This window comes from Pseudophryne corroboree, chromosome 8, assembly GCF_028390025.1.
Source record: "Pseudophryne corroboree isolate aPseCor3 chromosome 8, aPseCor3.hap2, whole genome shotgun sequence".
Taxonomy (NCBI): Eukaryota; Metazoa; Chordata; class Amphibia; order Anura; family Myobatrachidae; genus Pseudophryne; species Pseudophryne corroboree.
Window position 1 is genome coordinate 135,911,613 of NC_086451.1, and position 18,103 is coordinate 135,929,715.

The 18,103-nt window shown below is 45.8% G+C and overlaps 1 protein-coding gene across 4 annotated transcripts in view; it reads left to right on the forward strand.

The window, feature by feature from the left end:
* The window catches only part of DRP2 (dystrophin related protein 2), a 253,788-nt gene that overhangs the window by 223,007 nt on the left and 12,678 nt on the right, over positions 1–18,103 (forward strand). For all 4 annotated transcript variants that reach the window (XM_063936948.1, XM_063936945.1, XM_063936946.1 and 1 more), the window contains 2 exons: positions 10,054–10,156; positions 10,546–10,632. In XM_063936948.1, the coding sequence (XP_063793018.1) occupies positions 10,054–10,156; positions 10,546–10,632 (190 nt within the window). The remainder of the gene's footprint in view (positions 1–10,053; positions 10,157–10,545; positions 10,633–18,103) is intronic.

Genomic DNA, 18,103 nt, shown 5'->3' on the forward strand with positions numbered 1-18,103 from the left:
GCTTCTACCAAATCCACCGCATGACGCTGGGGCTCCTCTGTGGGAGTCCGCACCGGTCGGGGCACGTCTTCAGCTCTTCGGTCAAGTCTGGGTTCGCTCGGGCCTGGATCCTTTGGTGCTGGAAATTGTGACCCAAAGATAGAAACTGGAGTTCCAAGACGTGCCTCCACACCGATTTTTCAAATCGGCCTTACCAGTTTCTCACCCAGAGAGAGAGGTAGTGTGTGCTGCGATACAAAAGCTGTGTCACTAGCAAGTCATTGTCACGGTTCCCCCGTTACAACAGGGGAAAGGGTTTTATGAAACCCTGTTCGTGGTCCCAAAGCCGGATGGCTCGGTCAGACCGATTCTGAAATTAAAATCCCTCAACCTGTATTTAAAAAGATTCAATTTTAAGATGGAATCTCTCCGAGCTGTGATCTCCAGTCTGGAGGGGGGGGGATTTTATGGTGTCAGTCGACATAAAGGATGCATACCTACATGTCCCCATATATCCTCCTCATCAGGCGTTCCTGAGGTTCGCTGTTCAGGATTGTCACTACCAATTTCAGACGTTGCCGTTTGGTCTTTCCACGGCCCCGAGAATTTTCACCAAAGTAATGGCGGAAATGATGGTGCTCCTGTGCAAGCAAGGGGTCACAATTATCCCATACTTGGACGATCTCCTCATAAAGACGAGATCAAGGGAGCAGTTACTAAAAAGCGTTGCGCTCTCCCTGAAGGTGCTGCAACAACATGGCTGGCTCCTAAATTTACCAAAGTCGCAGTTGATTCCGACAACTCGGCTGTCGTTTTTGGGCATGATTCTGGACACGGAACTGCAGAGGATCTTTCTCCCGTTGGAAAAGGCTCAGGAACTCCAGAACATGGTCAAGGAACTTCTGAAACCGCCAAGAGTGTCGATTACTCACTGCACTCGAGTACTGGGGAAAATGGTGGCGGCCTACGAGGCCATTCCGTTTGGCAGATTCCATGCAAGAACTTTTCAGTGGGACCTGCTGGACAAGTGGTCCGGGTCCCATCTGCACATGCACCGGAAGATAAGCCTGTCACCCAGGGCCAGGATTTCTCTCCTGTGGTGGCTCCAAAGTTCTCACCTTCTAGAGGGTCGCAGGTTCGGGATCCAGGATTGGGTTCTGGTGACCACGGACGCGAGTCTCCGAGGTTGGGGAGCAGCCATACATGGACAAAATTTCCAGGGAAAATGGTCAAGCCAGGAAGCTTGTCTGTACATAAACGTGCTGGAGTTACGGGCCATCTACAACGGCCTTCGGCAAGCGGTAGGTATTAAAATCCTATTTTCTCATACGTCCTAGAGGATGCTGGGGACTCCATAAGGACCATGGGGTTTATACCAAAGCTTCAGAACGGGCGGGAGAGTGCGGATGACTCTGCATCACCGATTGAGCAAACATGAGGTACTCATCAGCCAGGGTATCAAACTTGTAGAATTTTGCAAAAGTGTTTGAACCCGACCAAGTAGCCGCTCGGCAAAGTTGTACCGCCGAGACTCCTCGGGCAGCCACCCAAGATGAGCCCACCTTCCTGGTAGAATGGGCCTTAACCGACTTCGGTAAAGGCAATCCAGCCATTGAATGAGCATGCTGAATCGTATTACAGATCCAGCGAGCAATAGTCTGCTTGGCAGCAGGATTTCCAATCTTGTTGGAAGCATACAGGACAAACAGAGCCTCTGTTTTCCTAATACGAGCCGTTCTGGCTACATAAATTTTCAAAGCTCTGACTACATCGAGAGACTTTGATTCAGCCAAGGCTTCAGTAGCCACAGGCACCACAATAGGTTGGGTCATGTGAAACGAAGAAAGCACCTTTGGCAGAAATTGTTGACGAGTTCTCAATTCCGCTCTATCCACATGGAAGATCAAATAGGGGCTCTTGTGAGACAAAGCCGCTAATTCCGAGACCCGCCTTGTGGACGCCAAGGCCAAAAGCATGACCACTTTCCAAGTGAGAAATTTCAACTCAACCTTCTGTAGAGGTTCAAACTAGTGATGTGCACCGGACATTTTTCGGGTTTTGTGTTTTGGTTTTGGATTCGGTTCCGTGGCCGTGTTTTGGATTCGGACGCGTTTTGGCAAAACCTCCCTGAAATTTTTTTGTCGGATTCGGGTGTGTTTTGGATTCGGGTGTTTCTTACAAAAAAACCTCAAAAACAGCTTAAATCATAGAATTTGGGGTCATTTTGATCTCATAGTATTATTAACCTCAATAACCATAATTTCCACTCATTTTCAGTCTATTCTGAACACCTCACACCTCACAATATTATTTTTAATCCTAAAATTTGCACCGAGGTCGCTGGATGACTAAGCTTAGCGACCCAAGTGGCCGACACAAACACCTGGCCCATCTAGGAGTGGCACTGCAGTGTCAGACAGGATGGCACTTCAAAAAAATAGTCCCCAAACAGCACATGATGCAAAGAAAAAAAGAGGCGCAATGAGGTAGCTGTGTGACTAAGCTAAGCTACCCAAGTGGCCGACACAAACACCTGGCCCATCTAGGAGTGGCACTGCAGTTTTCTAGCGAGAGGATGAGTGCTTCCATCCTCATGTGAAGCTGAACCACTAGCCATGAACATAGGCCAGGGCCTCAGCCGTTCCTTGCCACTCCGTGTCGTAAATGGCATATTGGCAAGTTTACGCTTCTCCTCAGACGCTTTTAATTTTGATTTTTGGGTCATTTTACTGAACTTTAGTGTTTTGGATTTTACATGCTCTCTACTATGACATTGGGCATCGGCCTTGGCAGACGACGTTGATGGCATTTCATCGTCTCGGCCATGACTAATGGCAGCAGCTTCAGCACGAGGTGGAAGTGGATCTTGATCTTTCCCTATTTTACCCTCCACATTTTTGTTCTCCATTTTTTAATGTGTGGAATTATATGCCAGTATCCATAGCAATGGCCTACTACTATATATACTGTGCAAAACTGAAATGCACCACAGGTATGGATGGATAGTATACTTGATGACACAGAGGTAGGTAGAGCAGTGGCCTACTGTACCGTACTGCTATATATTATATACTGGTGGTCAGCAAACTGAGCAAAACTGAAATGCACCACAGGTATGGATGGATAGTATACTTGACGACACAGAGGTAGGTAGAGTAGTGGCCTTCTGTACCGTACTCCTATATATTATATACTGGTGGTTAGCAAAATTATGCACTGTACTCCTACTATATACTACAATGCAGCACAGATATGGAGCGTTTTTCAGGCAGAGAACGTATAATACTGGTGGTCACTGGTCAGCAAACCTCTGCACTGTACTCCTCCTATATAATACTGCTGGGCCCCAGTCCCCACAATAAAGCAGTGTGAGCACAGATATATGCAGCACACTGAGCACAGATATGGAGCGTTTTTCAGGCAGACAACGTATACTGGTGGTCACTGGTCAGCAAAACTCTGCACTGTACTCCTCCTATATAATACTGCTGGTCCCCAGTCCCCACAATAAAGCAGTGTGAGCACAGATATATGCAGCACACTGAGCACAGATATGGAGCGTTTTTCAGGCAGACAACGTATACTGGTGGTCACTGGTCAGCAAAACTATGCACTGTACTCCTCCTATATAATACTGCTGGTCCCCAGTCCCCACAATAAAGCAGTGTGAGCACAGATATATGCAGCACACTGAGCACAGATATGGAGCGTTTTTCAGGCAGACAACGTATACTGGTGGTCACTGGTCAGCAAAACTCTGCACTGTACTCCTATATAATACTGCTGGTCCCCAATCCCCACAATAAAGCAGTGTGAGCACAGATATATGCAGCACACTGAGCACAGATATGGAGCGTTTTTCAGGCAGACAACGTAGAATACTGGTGGTCACTGGTCAGCAAAACTCTGCACTGTACTCCTCCTATAATACTGCTGGTCCCCAGAATAAAGATATGCAGCCCCCTGAAACAAAGTGAGAGGACGCCAGCCACGTCCTCTCACTATCATTTCCAATGCACAAGTGAAAAATGGCGGCGACGCGTGGCTCCTTATATAGAATCCGAATCTCGCGAGAATCCGACAGCGGGATGATGACGTTCGGGCGCACTCGGGTTAACCGAGCCATACGGGAGAATCCGAGTATGCCTCGGACCCGTGTAAAATGGGTGAAGTTCGGGGGGGTTCAGTTTCCGAGGAACCGAACCCGCTCATCTCTAGTTCAAACCAATGTGACTGAACTGCAACACCACGTTAAGATCCCATGGTGCCACTGGGGGCACAAAGGGAGGTTGGATGTGCAGCACACCCATCACAAAAGTCTGTACTTCTGGAAGTGAGGCCAATTCCCTTTGAAAGAAAATTGATAAGGCCGAAACCTGCACTTTAATGGAGCCTAACTTCAGGCCTGCATCCAGACCTGCTTGCAAAAAATGGAGAAAACAACCCAGCTGAAATTCTTCCGTAGGAGCCTTCTTGGATTCACACCAAGACACATATTTTCTCCAAATACAGTGATAATGCTTCGCCGTTACCTCCTTTCTATCTTTAAGTAGTGTGGGGATGACTTTCCCGGGAATACCCTTTCTAGCTAGGATTTGGCGTTCAACCTCCATGCCGTCAAACGCAACCGCGGTAAGTCTTGGAACACGCATGGCCCTTGCTGTAACAGATCCTCTCTTAGAGGAAGAGGCCAGGGATCTCCTATGAGTAATTCCTGAAGATCCGGATACCAGGCCCTCCGTGGCCAATCTGGAACAACGAGTATCGCCTGAACCTTTGTTCTTCTTATGATCCTTATCACCTTTGGAATGAGTGGAAGTGGAGGGAACACATAGACCGACCGAAACACCCATGGTGTCATCAGGGCGTTCACCGCAACTGCTTGCGGGTCCCTCGACCTGAAGTTTTTTGTTGAGGCGAGACGCCATCATGTCTATTTGAGGAATTCCCCAAAGACTTGTCACTTATGCAAAGACCTCTTGATGCAGACCCCACTCCCCTGGATGGAGATCGTGTCTGCTGAGAAAATCTGCTTCCCAGTTGTCCACGCCTGGAATGAAGACCGCAGACCGAGCGCTTGCATGTTTTTCCGCCCAGCGGAGAACTTTTGTGGCCTTTGCCATCGCCGCTCTGCTTCTTGTTCCGCCCTGGCGTTTTATGTACGCCACTGCTGTAATGTTGTCCGACTGAATCAGGACGGGCCGGCCGCGAAGATGTTCCGCTTGTAGAAGGCCGTTGTAGATGGCCCTTAATTCCAGAATGTTTATGTGCAGACAAGCTTCCTGGTTTGACCATTTTCCCTGGAAATTTTTCCCTTGTGTGACCGCTCCCCAGCCTCGGAGACTTGCATCCGTGGTTACCAGGATCCAATCCTGGATCCCAAACCTGCGTCCCTCTAGGAGGTGAGAACTTTACAGCCACCACAGGAGAGAAATTCTGGTCCTGGAAGATAGGCTTATTTTCCGGTGCATGTGTAGGTGAGACCCGGACCACTTGTCCAACAGGTCCCACTGAAACACCCTGGCATGGTACCTGCCAAACGGAATGGCCTCGTAGGCCGCTACCTTCTTCCCCAGCACCCGAGTGCATTGATGAATCGACACTCTTGACAGTTTCAGAATCCCTTTTACCATGTTCTGCATTTCCAGAGCTTTTTCCACTGGGAGAAAAACTCTCTGTAATTCCGTGTCCAGAATCATGCCCAAGAATGACAGCAGTGTTGTCGGAACCAACTGCGACTTTGGCAAATTTAGGAGCCAACCATGTTGTTGCAGAACTGTCAGGGAGAGCGTAACGTTTCTTAGTAACTGCTCCTTTGATCTCGCCTTTATCAGGAGATCGTCCAAGTACGGGATAATTGTGACACCCTGCTTGCGCAGGAGCACCATCATTTCCGCCATTACTTTGGTGAAAATCCTCGGAGCCGTGGAAAGACCAAACGGCAATGTCTGCAATTGGTAATGACATTCCCGAACAGCAAACCTCAGGTATCTTTTATGTCGACTGACACCATAAAATCCCCCCCTTCCAGACTGGAGATCAATGCTCGGAGAGATTCCATCTTGAATTTGAAACTTTTCAGTTATAAATTGGGGGATTTCAAGTTCAGAATCGGTCTGACCGAGCCATCCGGCTTCGGGACCACGAACAGGCTTGAATAAAAGCCAGTTCTCCCCGTTGTGTCGGGGGTACCGTGACAATGACTTGCTGTTGACACAGCTTTTGTATTGAAGCGCATACTATATCCCTTTCCGGAAGAGAAGCTGGCAAGGCCGATTTGAAAAATCGGTAAGGGGGCACGTCTTGAAATTCCAGTTTGTACCCGTGGGTCACTATTTCTAGTACCCAAGGATCTAGGGCCGAGCGAGCCCAGACCTGACTGAAGAGTTGAAGACGTGCCCCCACCGGTGCGGACTCCAGCAACGGAGCCCAAGCGTCATGCGGTGGATTTGGTAGAAGCCGGGGAGGACTTCTGCTCTTGGGAGCCTGCCACAGCCGGCGACCTTTTTCCCCTTCCCCTACCTTTAGTAGCAAGGAAGGAGGACCCTCGTACTTTTTTTATTTATTAGACCGAAAGGACTGCATCTGATAATGTGGCGTTTTCTTTTGTTGAGCAGGGACATAAGGTAGAAAAGATGACTTACTCGCGGTAGCTGTAGATACCAGGTCCGCGAGGCCCTCACCAAACAAAACACCACCCTTATACGGCAGAGACTCCATAGCCTTCTTAGAGTCAGCATCACCATTCCATTGATGAGTCCATAATGCTCTCCTAGCTGAGACTGCCATGGCATTGGCCCTTGATCCCAAGAGGCCAATATCTCTCGCAGCGTCCCTAAGGTAGACTGCAGCGTCCCTGATATGACCCAGTGTCAAAAGAACGCTATCCCTATCCAGGGTGTCTAATTCAGATGACAAGTTATCTGCCCACTTTTCAATCGCGCTACTCACCCATGCCGATGCCACGGCAGGTCTGAGCAGCGTACCTGTAGTGATATAAATAGATTTTAAGGTAGTTTCCTGCTTACGATCCGCAGGATCCTTTAGGGCTGCCGTATCAGGGGATGGAAGCGCCACCTTCTTGGACAGCTGTGCTAAAGCTTTGTCCACAGAGGGTGTTGACTCCCACTTTTCCCTGTACTCCGAGGGGAATGGATATGCCATATGAATCCTCTTGGGAATCAGTCACTTTTTGTCAGGAATTTCCCAAGCCTTTTCAAAAAGAGTGTTCAGCTCATGAGATGGAGGAAATGTTACCTCAGGTTTCTTTCCCTTAAACATACAGACCCTAGTATCAGGAACATCCGGGTCTTCCGTGATATGTAACACATCTTTTATTGCCACAATCATGTACTGAATGCTCTTAACTAGTTTAGGATTCAATCTGGCATCAGTATAGTCGACACTGGAGTCTGAATCCGTGTTGGTATCTGTGTCTGCTATCTGGGTAAATGACCGCTTCTGCAACCCTGAGGGGGTCTGAGTTTGGGATAAAGCATCTTCCATCGATTGTCTCCATGTTTGGTTTTGAGCCTCAGATTTATCCAACCTCTTACTTAATAAAGCCACACTTGCATTCAAGACATTCCACATATTTACCCAATCAGCAGTCGGCGGTGCCGACAGATCCACTCCCACACTCTGTTCTGTCCCCACTCCAGCTTCCTCCTGGGAAGAGCATTCTGCCTCAGACATGTCGACACACTCGTACCGACACTCACTATCACACTGGGCTATAGGGGACAGACCCACAATAAGGCCTGTTAGAGAAAACACAGAGGGAGTTTGCCACCTCACACCCAGCGCCTGACCCGGTCCGACACTGATATACAATGCCTCAGACCTGCAGCGCTTTTAATATATACGTATATTAATCAACACCAAATTAGCTGTGCCCCCCGTTTTACACCCTGTTACTTGGACAGTAGTGAGGAGGCCAGGACCAGCGTCTCTGCAGCTGCTGTGAAGAGAAAATGGCGCTGATTAGAGCTGAGTCTGGAGTCTGACACTTAACCTACTATAACAACTTTAGAATGTAAGCTCCTCACCCCCTGAAACCTCATCATGCCAGTATTTCTTTAAAAGAGTCTGGTAAGGAGCTACCCAGTGAAATGGTTAGATCAGCAGCTGGAGGGCCGCAGGTTGAAGACCCATGGGTTAGATTAAACAAACCAGTAAGGAAAAGACGGTCAAGAACCAAAACCCGCATGACTGAACATGAGGGAGAGAACACATTGGGATAAATTTACTAAGATGGGAGTTCTATTTAAGATGGGATGTTGCCCATAGCAACCAATCAGATTTTACTTCTCATTTATCTAGCACCTTCTAGAAGTTTATACCTGGAATCTGAATGGTTTCTATAGGCAATATGCCATCTTAAATAGAACTCCCATCTTAGTAAATTTACCCCAATGTCTTCCAGCCTACTTAAGAGAAAAGGATTTAACAGTAAGTGACCAAAAATCCTATTTTCTCTTGCAGCAAGGCTGGGAGACACTGGCCCATTGGAAGTTCAACAGTCACCCCCAGGGTAGGGGAACGCTCAAGGCATCCTGACCAGAGAACTGTACACCCAAAGTGGGCGTCGCCAGAGCCAAAAACATGAAACCAGTAAAAACAAGTAAACATGTGGACAGGGAGACTAGGTAGCTGTACAACAGCAGAGCCTAGAGCTCTCCTGTGAGGAGAAATCGCTTAGTGTGCCACAGACAGGCTGTTGGTGCAATCTAAGATTAGGGAAGAACCACCCAGGAAAACCCCCAACAAGATGGCAGGCCATTCGGGACAGCTCTGCCACCTGGCTCCCTCTAATGTGAGGGTGCGCAATGTCCCAGGTCCAGGAGGTCTGTACAGAGAACAGAGTGTTCCCAAAACGTTCCCCACTCATTGAGGCACCTAAGAAACTGGCATGATGGGGTTGCAGGAGGGAGGAGCATACATTTTAAAGTTACAGTAGTTTAGGGGCCAAACTCTAGCCCAATCTGCAATCCCATGGTCCAGTGTCCCACCAGCCTTGCTGAAAGAGAGCAAGTAAGTTTGCACCTTGGTAAAACCACATTGCACTGCAAGTGGGGCAGGTGTAAAATGTGCAGAGAGATTTAGATGAGAGAGGGGTGTGTCCAAACTCAAATCTAAATTGCAGTGCAACAATTATTATTATGTTTATTTATATGGCACCACAAGCGTTCATAAGCGCCTAACACAGAACATAAATTAGCAAAAACGGCGACTTATGTAGCCCATACACTTGTGCGATATGGCATACAATCCTTCGATTTCGACTGCATCTGTTAGATAAATCGAAGGATTGTATGCACATTTTAGGTACCATGCGACGCGATGCACGGGCACGCCGGTCAAATGTCGCGTCACAAGATATTAAGCGCTGCACTTAATATTTATCGCATCGCAGTGTGATTGCATGTGTATTTAAAAACACATGCAATATATCGCACTGTGATGCGCGATGGTCATCCGCCGGGCTGCTCCCACTCGGCGGTGACGTGCCCATCACGTGATTACCATGCAATCTATCACATGGTAATCACTTTGGCAGTTCAGTTGCGATGCCCCGCGATGTCGCATTGCATCGCACAAGTGTATGGGCACCATTACAGTGCAAGAACAATGTAGGACAAGTACATGGTATATAAACAATGTTGCAGCAAGGGACAGGACACCGAAGTAATCATAATCATTAGGGTGTCAGAAATCGAGAGTTACGTGCCGTTGATCGGGGTATGGAGTAGGAAAGAAAAGGGCTTACAATCAAGCTGTGCAGCATTTGTGGCCTACATGCAGAAGCAGCCAGTATTTATCCTGCAAGCAAAACATGTAAGTATCTGCACCCATTGCAGTACAACATACTTTGTCCAGGTGCAAACTTACTTGCTCTTTCTTGCTTTATTCATAACTCAGAGTCAGGCCCATTGTGTTGAATAGTATTCATCTCAGGGTTCCCAACAAAATGTCCTACAGTTTAGCTGTTTCATGAGTTTATTTCTGGTAAACATGGTAAATTCAAGTATGATCTTACTGTTCTTGAGTAATTGTTGTTCATATGGTTTCCAGCCCAGCACTGATGAAGGTAAGACTTCTCCATCCACCTCCTGTCCGGATTCTGAGAACAAGTGCCCTGGAGAGAGCAACGGAACTCCGGATACCGAAGCTGCAGGTACAGTGCATATTGTACTTCACGCAGTTAAAGGGCTTTTTGGGCGAATAACTCAAGTATATATTTTTCCTACAGAAGGTCGATTTGTAACACTACCAAAAATCTGTTTCTATTTTTTTTAATCTGCACTGTTGTTGATCCATCTGCTCTCATAGAAGATAGGCTGTGTGTCAATACAAAGACGTGGGGATGGTCTTTCATGTTTATTATTTAAGATAATGCCTCAGCTAATAAATTTGATAACATACTGTAGCAACACATGTTCCTAATGTAATACTTTCACTTATTCCTATTTTTGAATAATTGCTATGGCAGTTTTCTTTGCTTCTACAGCTCCTCTTACATGCTTGTGTGCCTACAGAATAACCTCTCACTACAATTCTCTTCAGATGATGTGGACAGTCGGACGAGAGAAGTGGGTTTGTGCCTAGACGATATCATGGAGAAGCTACGAAATGCCTTTCCAAATACAAATGGTAATCATTTTAATAAGTTAAATAAAAAGTGAAAACGGAAACATTAGTGGATTGATAGAGTTGAAAGCAAGTCCAATTTGCGATGTGTACCATGCCTGTATTCTCTCTGTGCACAGGGCTTTAACTAGGAATACATGAGCGATGCGGCTACACAGAGCACTGTGAGTGCTCTGTGTAGCCGCATCGCAACACCATCGCTGCCTCACAGTCCTTGCTTCTGACTAGCAGGGTGCCTAGAACGGTTCCGGTATAAAAGATAGATAGTGTCTAGTTAGACAGTCAATAGATAGACACCATATGTTAGACAGACATTAAGTTGACAGGGTCAAAAGGTCGACATTTAAAAGACCGACAGGTCAAAAGGTCGACATGAAAATGGTCGACATGAAAAAGGTAGACACCATGTTTTTTGCATTTTTGTAGTTTGTGTGGATAGTTTTGTCATCTGGGACCCCCAATTGTAGAAAGGCATACCCTCGCGGGGCTCGCTTCGCTCGCCACGCTTCATGCACGGTGGCTCGCTGCGCTCGCCACAAGGTTTATAACCAACTCTATGCCGACATGGATCGAGAAAGTATGAAATAATCCAAAAACATGTTACATTAAAAAAAAAAACATTTGTCTATCTTTTTATGTCGACCATTTCCATGTCGACCTTTAGACCCTGTCGACCTAATGTCTGTCTAATATATGGTGTCTAGCTATTGACTGTCTAACTAGACACTGTCTATCTATCAAACGGATAGGGCCTAGAACGTTTACTACAGTATATGAATGGTTTACTATAAAATATAATTGAAAACTGTAGATCTAGCAAACTACCACAATTACAGCTGTACCACAACAGGGGTGCTGCGCATCCATTTTGCTGCACAATTTTTTTCGATTGTACCTTCTTAATATCCAGTTAATGTCAGTGCACTGCATGTAGACCACTAACATGTTTTTGTGATTATAAATCTATAAGGGGCAGAATCCATGGGCCTGATTCAGGGTTGTACACAATGCCGATATTTATGGAGATGAGTGATTATCAGCCTACTGTGCATGCTGCTCCCCGTGAGGATTTATTTGCAAAGTGATTGACAGTCAGGGACCATTTGGGGGAGGTAACGGGGAGTGGAGGCAAAAATTCAGGCATGTTGCAATGGTTTTCAGGGCAAGTCTCAGCCCACAACATCCCTGGTGATCGGCGCCATCTTCACTACAGCTATGGAGAGTGTACTGGACAGACGTGTCCGTCTCAGTGCTGTGTTGTCTGGTGTGGGATGTGTGCTCTGGCTGCTGTATCAGTCCAGATGGGGTGCTTTGTTTGTTGTATCAGTCCAGCCGGGGGGCTGTATCTGAGAGAGGTGCTCTGCTGTATCAGTCCAGGCAGGATGCTCTGTCCGCTGTACCTGAAAATAGGATTTTGGTACTTACCAGATAAATCCTTTTCTTTGAATCCACAGGGGGCACTGGAGTACTCTTTGGATATGGAGGGGGCGTTAGCAGGATAGTCACAATTCAAATATTTAAATTAGTAACTCTCCTCCATACTCCCATAGTACCTCAGTGTTTTTTACCGAGCCGAACAGGAGCGATAGAGAAGATGAACAATGGAGAATTACATATAACATTATAACATAATGGACAACAATGAAGGTGACACATAACGGACAACTGAACAGTTGACACAGTCATCGATATAACCTGAACATTTGAACAGGTCGGTGAGAATGTGTTACCATAAGATCCACTGAACTTACCACAACACATGTAAAACTGCTCTAGGCGGGCGGTGGATTAAAAAAAAAGGATTTATCTGGTAAGTACCAAAATCCTATTTTCTTTTTCATCCACTAGGGGTCACTGGAGTACTCTTGGGACATACCAAAGTTTCCCCCTTGGGCGGGGGAGCTGTTTGGCACCTGTAACACTAGACGGCCAAAGCTAGATACTGATGCCGCAAACGTATCAAACTTGTAAAAGCGCACAAACGTGTGCACTGATGACAATGTAGCCGCACGGCAAAGTTGCGTCGTAGAAGCTCCACGACCTGCTGCCCATGAAGTTCCCACAGAACGTGGGGAATGGGCTGAAACTGATGCAGGCGGCTGTAGCCTAGCATGAAGGTAAGCCTGACGTATGGTCAGCTTAATCCATCTGGACAAGGTCTGCTTGGAAGGTGGCCAACCCATCTTGACTGCATCATAGAGAACAATGTATCCGTTTTACGTACTGTAGACGCTCGGGCTACATAAACGCGTAGTGCGCGTACCACAGTTCCTGCACTTTCTGATAATACAGGAACCACGATTGGTTGATTGATGTGAAAGGATGATACAACCTTTGGTAGGAAAGCTGGATTCGTCCGAAGTTCCGCTCTGTCATCATGAAACACCAAATACGGTGGCTTGCATGATAAGGCACCCAATTCAGAAACACGCCTTGCTGAAGCTAAGGCTAGCAGAAAAACTGTTTTCCAAGTGAGAAAATTAACATCCACTTGTTGTAAGGGTTTAAAATTTTAAGACTGTAAAAAATCTAAAACCAGATTCAAGTCCCATGGCGCTGTAAGTGGTATAAATGGAGGTTGTACTCTGAGGACACCTTGCTGGAAGGTGTGTACAATTGGAAAAAGAGCCAAACGCCTTTGAAAGTAAATTGGCAAGGCAGAGACCTGCACCTTTAGTGTAGATAAACGTAGTCCTCCATCTAACCCCGTCTGTAAAAATAGCAAAAGACGGGATAACTTGAAAGATGTCGGAAACTTCTGAGCTTCACACCAACCTATATAGTAACATAGTATCTAAGGTTGAAAAAAGACAATTGTCCATCGAGTTTAACCTATTTGTGGTCTCCTATGCACGATTATTTTGTATAAAATTTTGACTGAAGTTGATGACTGCCGTTACGTTTTACCCCTCTTTTTTATAATAACCATAGTGCGTGACTATGCCCCGTAACCCTGGATATCCTTATCCATTAGGAATTTATCTAACCCATTCTTAAAGGTGTTGACTGAGTCGGCCATTACAACTCCCTCAGGCAGGGAATTCCAAACACGTCTCGCCCTTACCGTAAAAAAGCCTTTACGCCGTATTGTGCGGAATCTCCTCTCCTCTAAGCTGAGCGAGTGTCCACGAGTTCTCTGTGTTGATCTAACCAAAAACAGGTCCTGCGCAAGATCTGTATATTGTCCCCTTATATATTTGTAAATGTTGATCATGTCCCCTCTTAATCTCCCCTTTTCCAGTGTAAACATGCCTAGTCTTGCAAGCCTTTCGTCGTATTCCAGCGTCTCCATACCCTTAATTAGTTTGGTCGCCCGCCTTTGAACCTTTTCTAGCTCCAGGATATCCTTTTTGTAGTAAGGTGCCCAGAATTGTACACAGTATTCAAGGTGTGGCCTCACAAGTGATTTATATAACGGGAGTATAATACTCTCGTCCCTAGCATCAATTCCCCGTTTTATGCATGCTAATATCTTATTAGCCTTCTTTGCTGCAGTCCTACTTTGGGTACTACTGCTTAGTTTGCTATCTATGAGGACACCTAAGTCCTTTTCCAGTACAGAATCCCCTAATTTTTCCCCATTTAGTAGGTAGGTGTTATTTTTGTTCTTGTTACCACAGTGCATTACCTTACACTTGTCTGTATTGAAGCGCATTCTCCATTTCGCTGCCCAAGCTTCTAATTTAACTAAGTCGTTCTGAAGCGACTCAGCATCCCCCTCCGAAATTTATAACTTTACACAATTTGGTATCATCTGCAAAAATTGACACCATGCTCTCTAGACCTTCTGTTAGGTCGTTAATGAAAATATTGAACAATAACGGTCCTAATACTGAGCCTTGCGGCACACCACTTAGCACTTTAGTCCAATTTGAAAAAGATCCATTAACCACAACGCGCTGCTCCCTATTATCTAACCAGTTTTTGACCCAAGTGCATATTGTGCTTCCTAGCCCTGTTTCTTGTAGCTTGTAGATAAGTCTCATGTGTGGTACAGTGTCAAATGCTTTGGCAAAATCTAAAAAGATTACATCCACCTCTTTACCCTGATCTAGGTTTGTGCTTACTGTTTCATAAAAGCCAAGTAAGTTGGTTTGACAGGATCTGTCCTTCATAAACCCATGTTGATTCCTTTTAATGACCTTATTGACTTCAAGGAACTTCTGAATACTATCTCTTAGAATACCTTCCAATACTTTCCCCACTATAGATGTAAGACTAACTGGTCTATAATTACCTGGTTCAGCTTTACTTCCCTTTTTGAATATAGGCACTACTTCCGCTATACGCCAGTCTTTGGGAACCATACCTGATATTACTGAATCCTTAAAGATCAAAAATAGCGGTTTTGCAAGTCCAGAGTGAAGCTCCATTAGAACCCTTGGGTGAATACCATCGGGACCTGGTGAATTATTAATCTTTAAATGTTTTAATCGGTCACAGACTACTTCCTCGCTTAAATAAGTACCTATCAGTGGGATATTCTCATTATTGAGATTATGTGTTAGTCCCTGAATTGGGTCCTCTCTAGTAAATACTGTTGAAAAAAACTCATTTAGTGTGTCCGCTATGTCATTATCATTTTTGCTTAAGACTCCCAACTTGTCTTTTAAAGGGCCTATGCTCTCCTTCTTTAATCTCTTGCTATTAATGTATTTAAAGAATTTTTGGGGATTCGCTTTGCTTTCCTTTGCTACTAGTTTTTCAGTTTCTACTTTAGCTGCTCTTATTTCCTTTTTGCTTATTTTGTTACATTCCTTATAGTGCTGAAATGACTCTGCTTCCCCGTCAGATTTGTATTTTTTTAAATGCTCGCCTTTTCTTGCCTATAAGTTCCTTTATCTTTTTGTTAAGCCACATCAGTTTATGATTTTTATTCCTTTTTTTGCTACTCGTAGGAATAAATTTGTGTATTTTTAGCTAGCAGGAATTTTAGTACCTCCCATTTCTCCGTCATATTTTTTCCTAAAAACAAACCTTCCCATTCAATATCCCTGAAAAATACCCTCATCTTTTCAAAATTTGCTTTGCTAAAGTTTAGAGTCCTAGTTGAGCCAGTATAGGGCTGTTTATGAAAACTGATATTGAATGTGACCATATTGTGGTCGTTGTTTCCTATGGGTTCCCCTACTATAATACCCGATACCAAATCCCCATTGTTTGTTAATACCAGGTCTAAGTTTGCATTGTACCTAGTTGGTTCCTGAATTAGTTGAACTAAGTAGTTATCATTAAGTGTGTTTAAAAACATATTGGCCCTAGCAGTATCACATGAATCGTTTTTCCAGTTTATCGCTGGATAGTTAAAATCTCCCATCACTACTATATATAGGCACGCCAAATTCTGTGATAATGAGCTGCCGTAACTGGTTTCCTAGCACGTAACACGGTTGGTATAACCGATTCTAGAATACCCTCTCTTCTTAAGAGTGCGATTTCAAAAGCCACCCCGTAAAATGCAGCCGCGCTAAATCGGGGTAAAGGAACGGACCCTGTTGTAACAGGTCTGGACGTAGCGGCCAAGGATCGTCTGCGAGTAGTCCCCTGAGATCCGAGAACCATGCTCTCCGAGGTAAAGGTGCCACTAGTATGAATGTGGTGGACTCTCGTTTGATCCGCTTTAGCAACAGAGGAAGCAGCGGAAATGGTGGAAACAGATACACGAGGCTGTACGGCCACGCGATCGTTAGAGCATCCACTGCCACTGCCTTTGAATCTCGTGTTCTGGACACATACTGGGGTGTTTGATGATTTTGGCGAGATGCCATCAGATCCACCTGTGGGTAACCCCACCGCTGGATCAACATGTGAAACACTTCTGGATTTAATGCCCATTCTCCAGGGTGAAAATCCTGATGGCTGAGATAATCCGCTTCCCAGTTGTCCACTCCCAGAATGAACACTGCTGACAATATCACCTGGTGATGCTCGGCCCAATTGAGGATTCAAGCAACTTCCCGCATGGCCATGCGGCTTAGAGTGCCTCCTTGTTTGTTGATGTACGCGACTGCCGTCGCGTTGTCTGTCTGCACCAGGACAGTCAGAGACCAGAGCATGTGCACTGCTTGTCAGAGCGCGTTGTAAATTGCCCTGAGTTCCAGGACATTTATTGACAGCAATCGTTCGTGATCTGACCAGAGACCCTGAAGCTGACAATTTCGGACCACAACTCCCCAACCTCTGAGACTCGCATCTCTCATTAGAATTATCCCATTCCAGACGCCGAACCTTTCCCTGCGGTGAGATTGTGTACCTGGAGCCACCAGAGTAGTGATACTCTGGCCCGTGGAGACAACCGCACCATCTGGTGAATTTGTAGATGCGAGCCTGACCACTGTGCGAGAACATCCAGTTGAAAAGGACGTGAGTGAAATCTTCTGAACTGGAGCGCTTCGAAAGACGCCACCATCTTTCCTAATAGTCGAATGCACAAATGCACCGAGACTGTGCGTGGCTTGAGCACTAACTGTACCAGATGACGAATACTCTGTACCTTCTATTCTGGCAGGTAAATTCTTTGAGCCACCGTATCGAGAATCATTCCTAGGAATTGAAGTAGTTGAGACAGAATCAGATTTGATTTCTTAAAGTTGACAATCCAACCGTGCTGAACTAGCATATTGTATGTCAGCAAGGCATGTTGGTGGAGTATCTGTTGAGACGGAGCTTTGATGAGCAGATCGTCTAAGTACGGAACTATTATCACTCCTAGGGATCTCAGATGAGCCATCATCACAGACAACACGTTGGTGAATACCCGAGGCGCAGAAGAGAGGCCAAACGGTAGAGCCTGAAATTGATAAGGTTTGCAGTACAGCAAAACCATTAAGTACATCTGATAAGGCGGCCAAATTGGAATGGGCAAGTACGCATCCTTGAGATCCAGTGCAATCATGAATTCCTGTAGCTCTAAACCTGCAATTACTGTCCGCAGGGATTCCATCTTAAATCTTTAGTAAGTGACGTACTGATTGAGGCCCTTTAGGTTCAATATTGGTCTGACCGAGCCATCCGGCTTTGGTACTACAAAAAGACTGGAATAAGAACCTTGACCTTGTTGGTGAACTGGGACCAGAATCAAAACTGCTGAATCTAGCAGAGACTGAATCGCGAACTGCAGAACCGCCGCCTTGTCTTCTGCCACAGGCAGTCCTGTCTTGAAAAAGCGCTTTGGTGGGAGACGATCAAACTCTATTTTGTAACCTTTTAACACTAAATTGCGGATCCACCCATCTGTGGATGTCTGGAACCACGCCAAATGGAACGTCTGAAGGCGTGCCCCCACAACTGAAGATCCGAGATGGGCTGGGAGCCCGTCATGCCACTGGCATGTCGGTAGTCTTAGTGTCCTGACAACGGGTGGTGGTTTGTTGGAAACCACATCCTCTACCACATATACCATGTGTGGTTGTTCCTCTACCACAGCCTCGAAAGGGCTGAGGTCTAAAGGATTTGAACGCTGGTCCAAAGTATT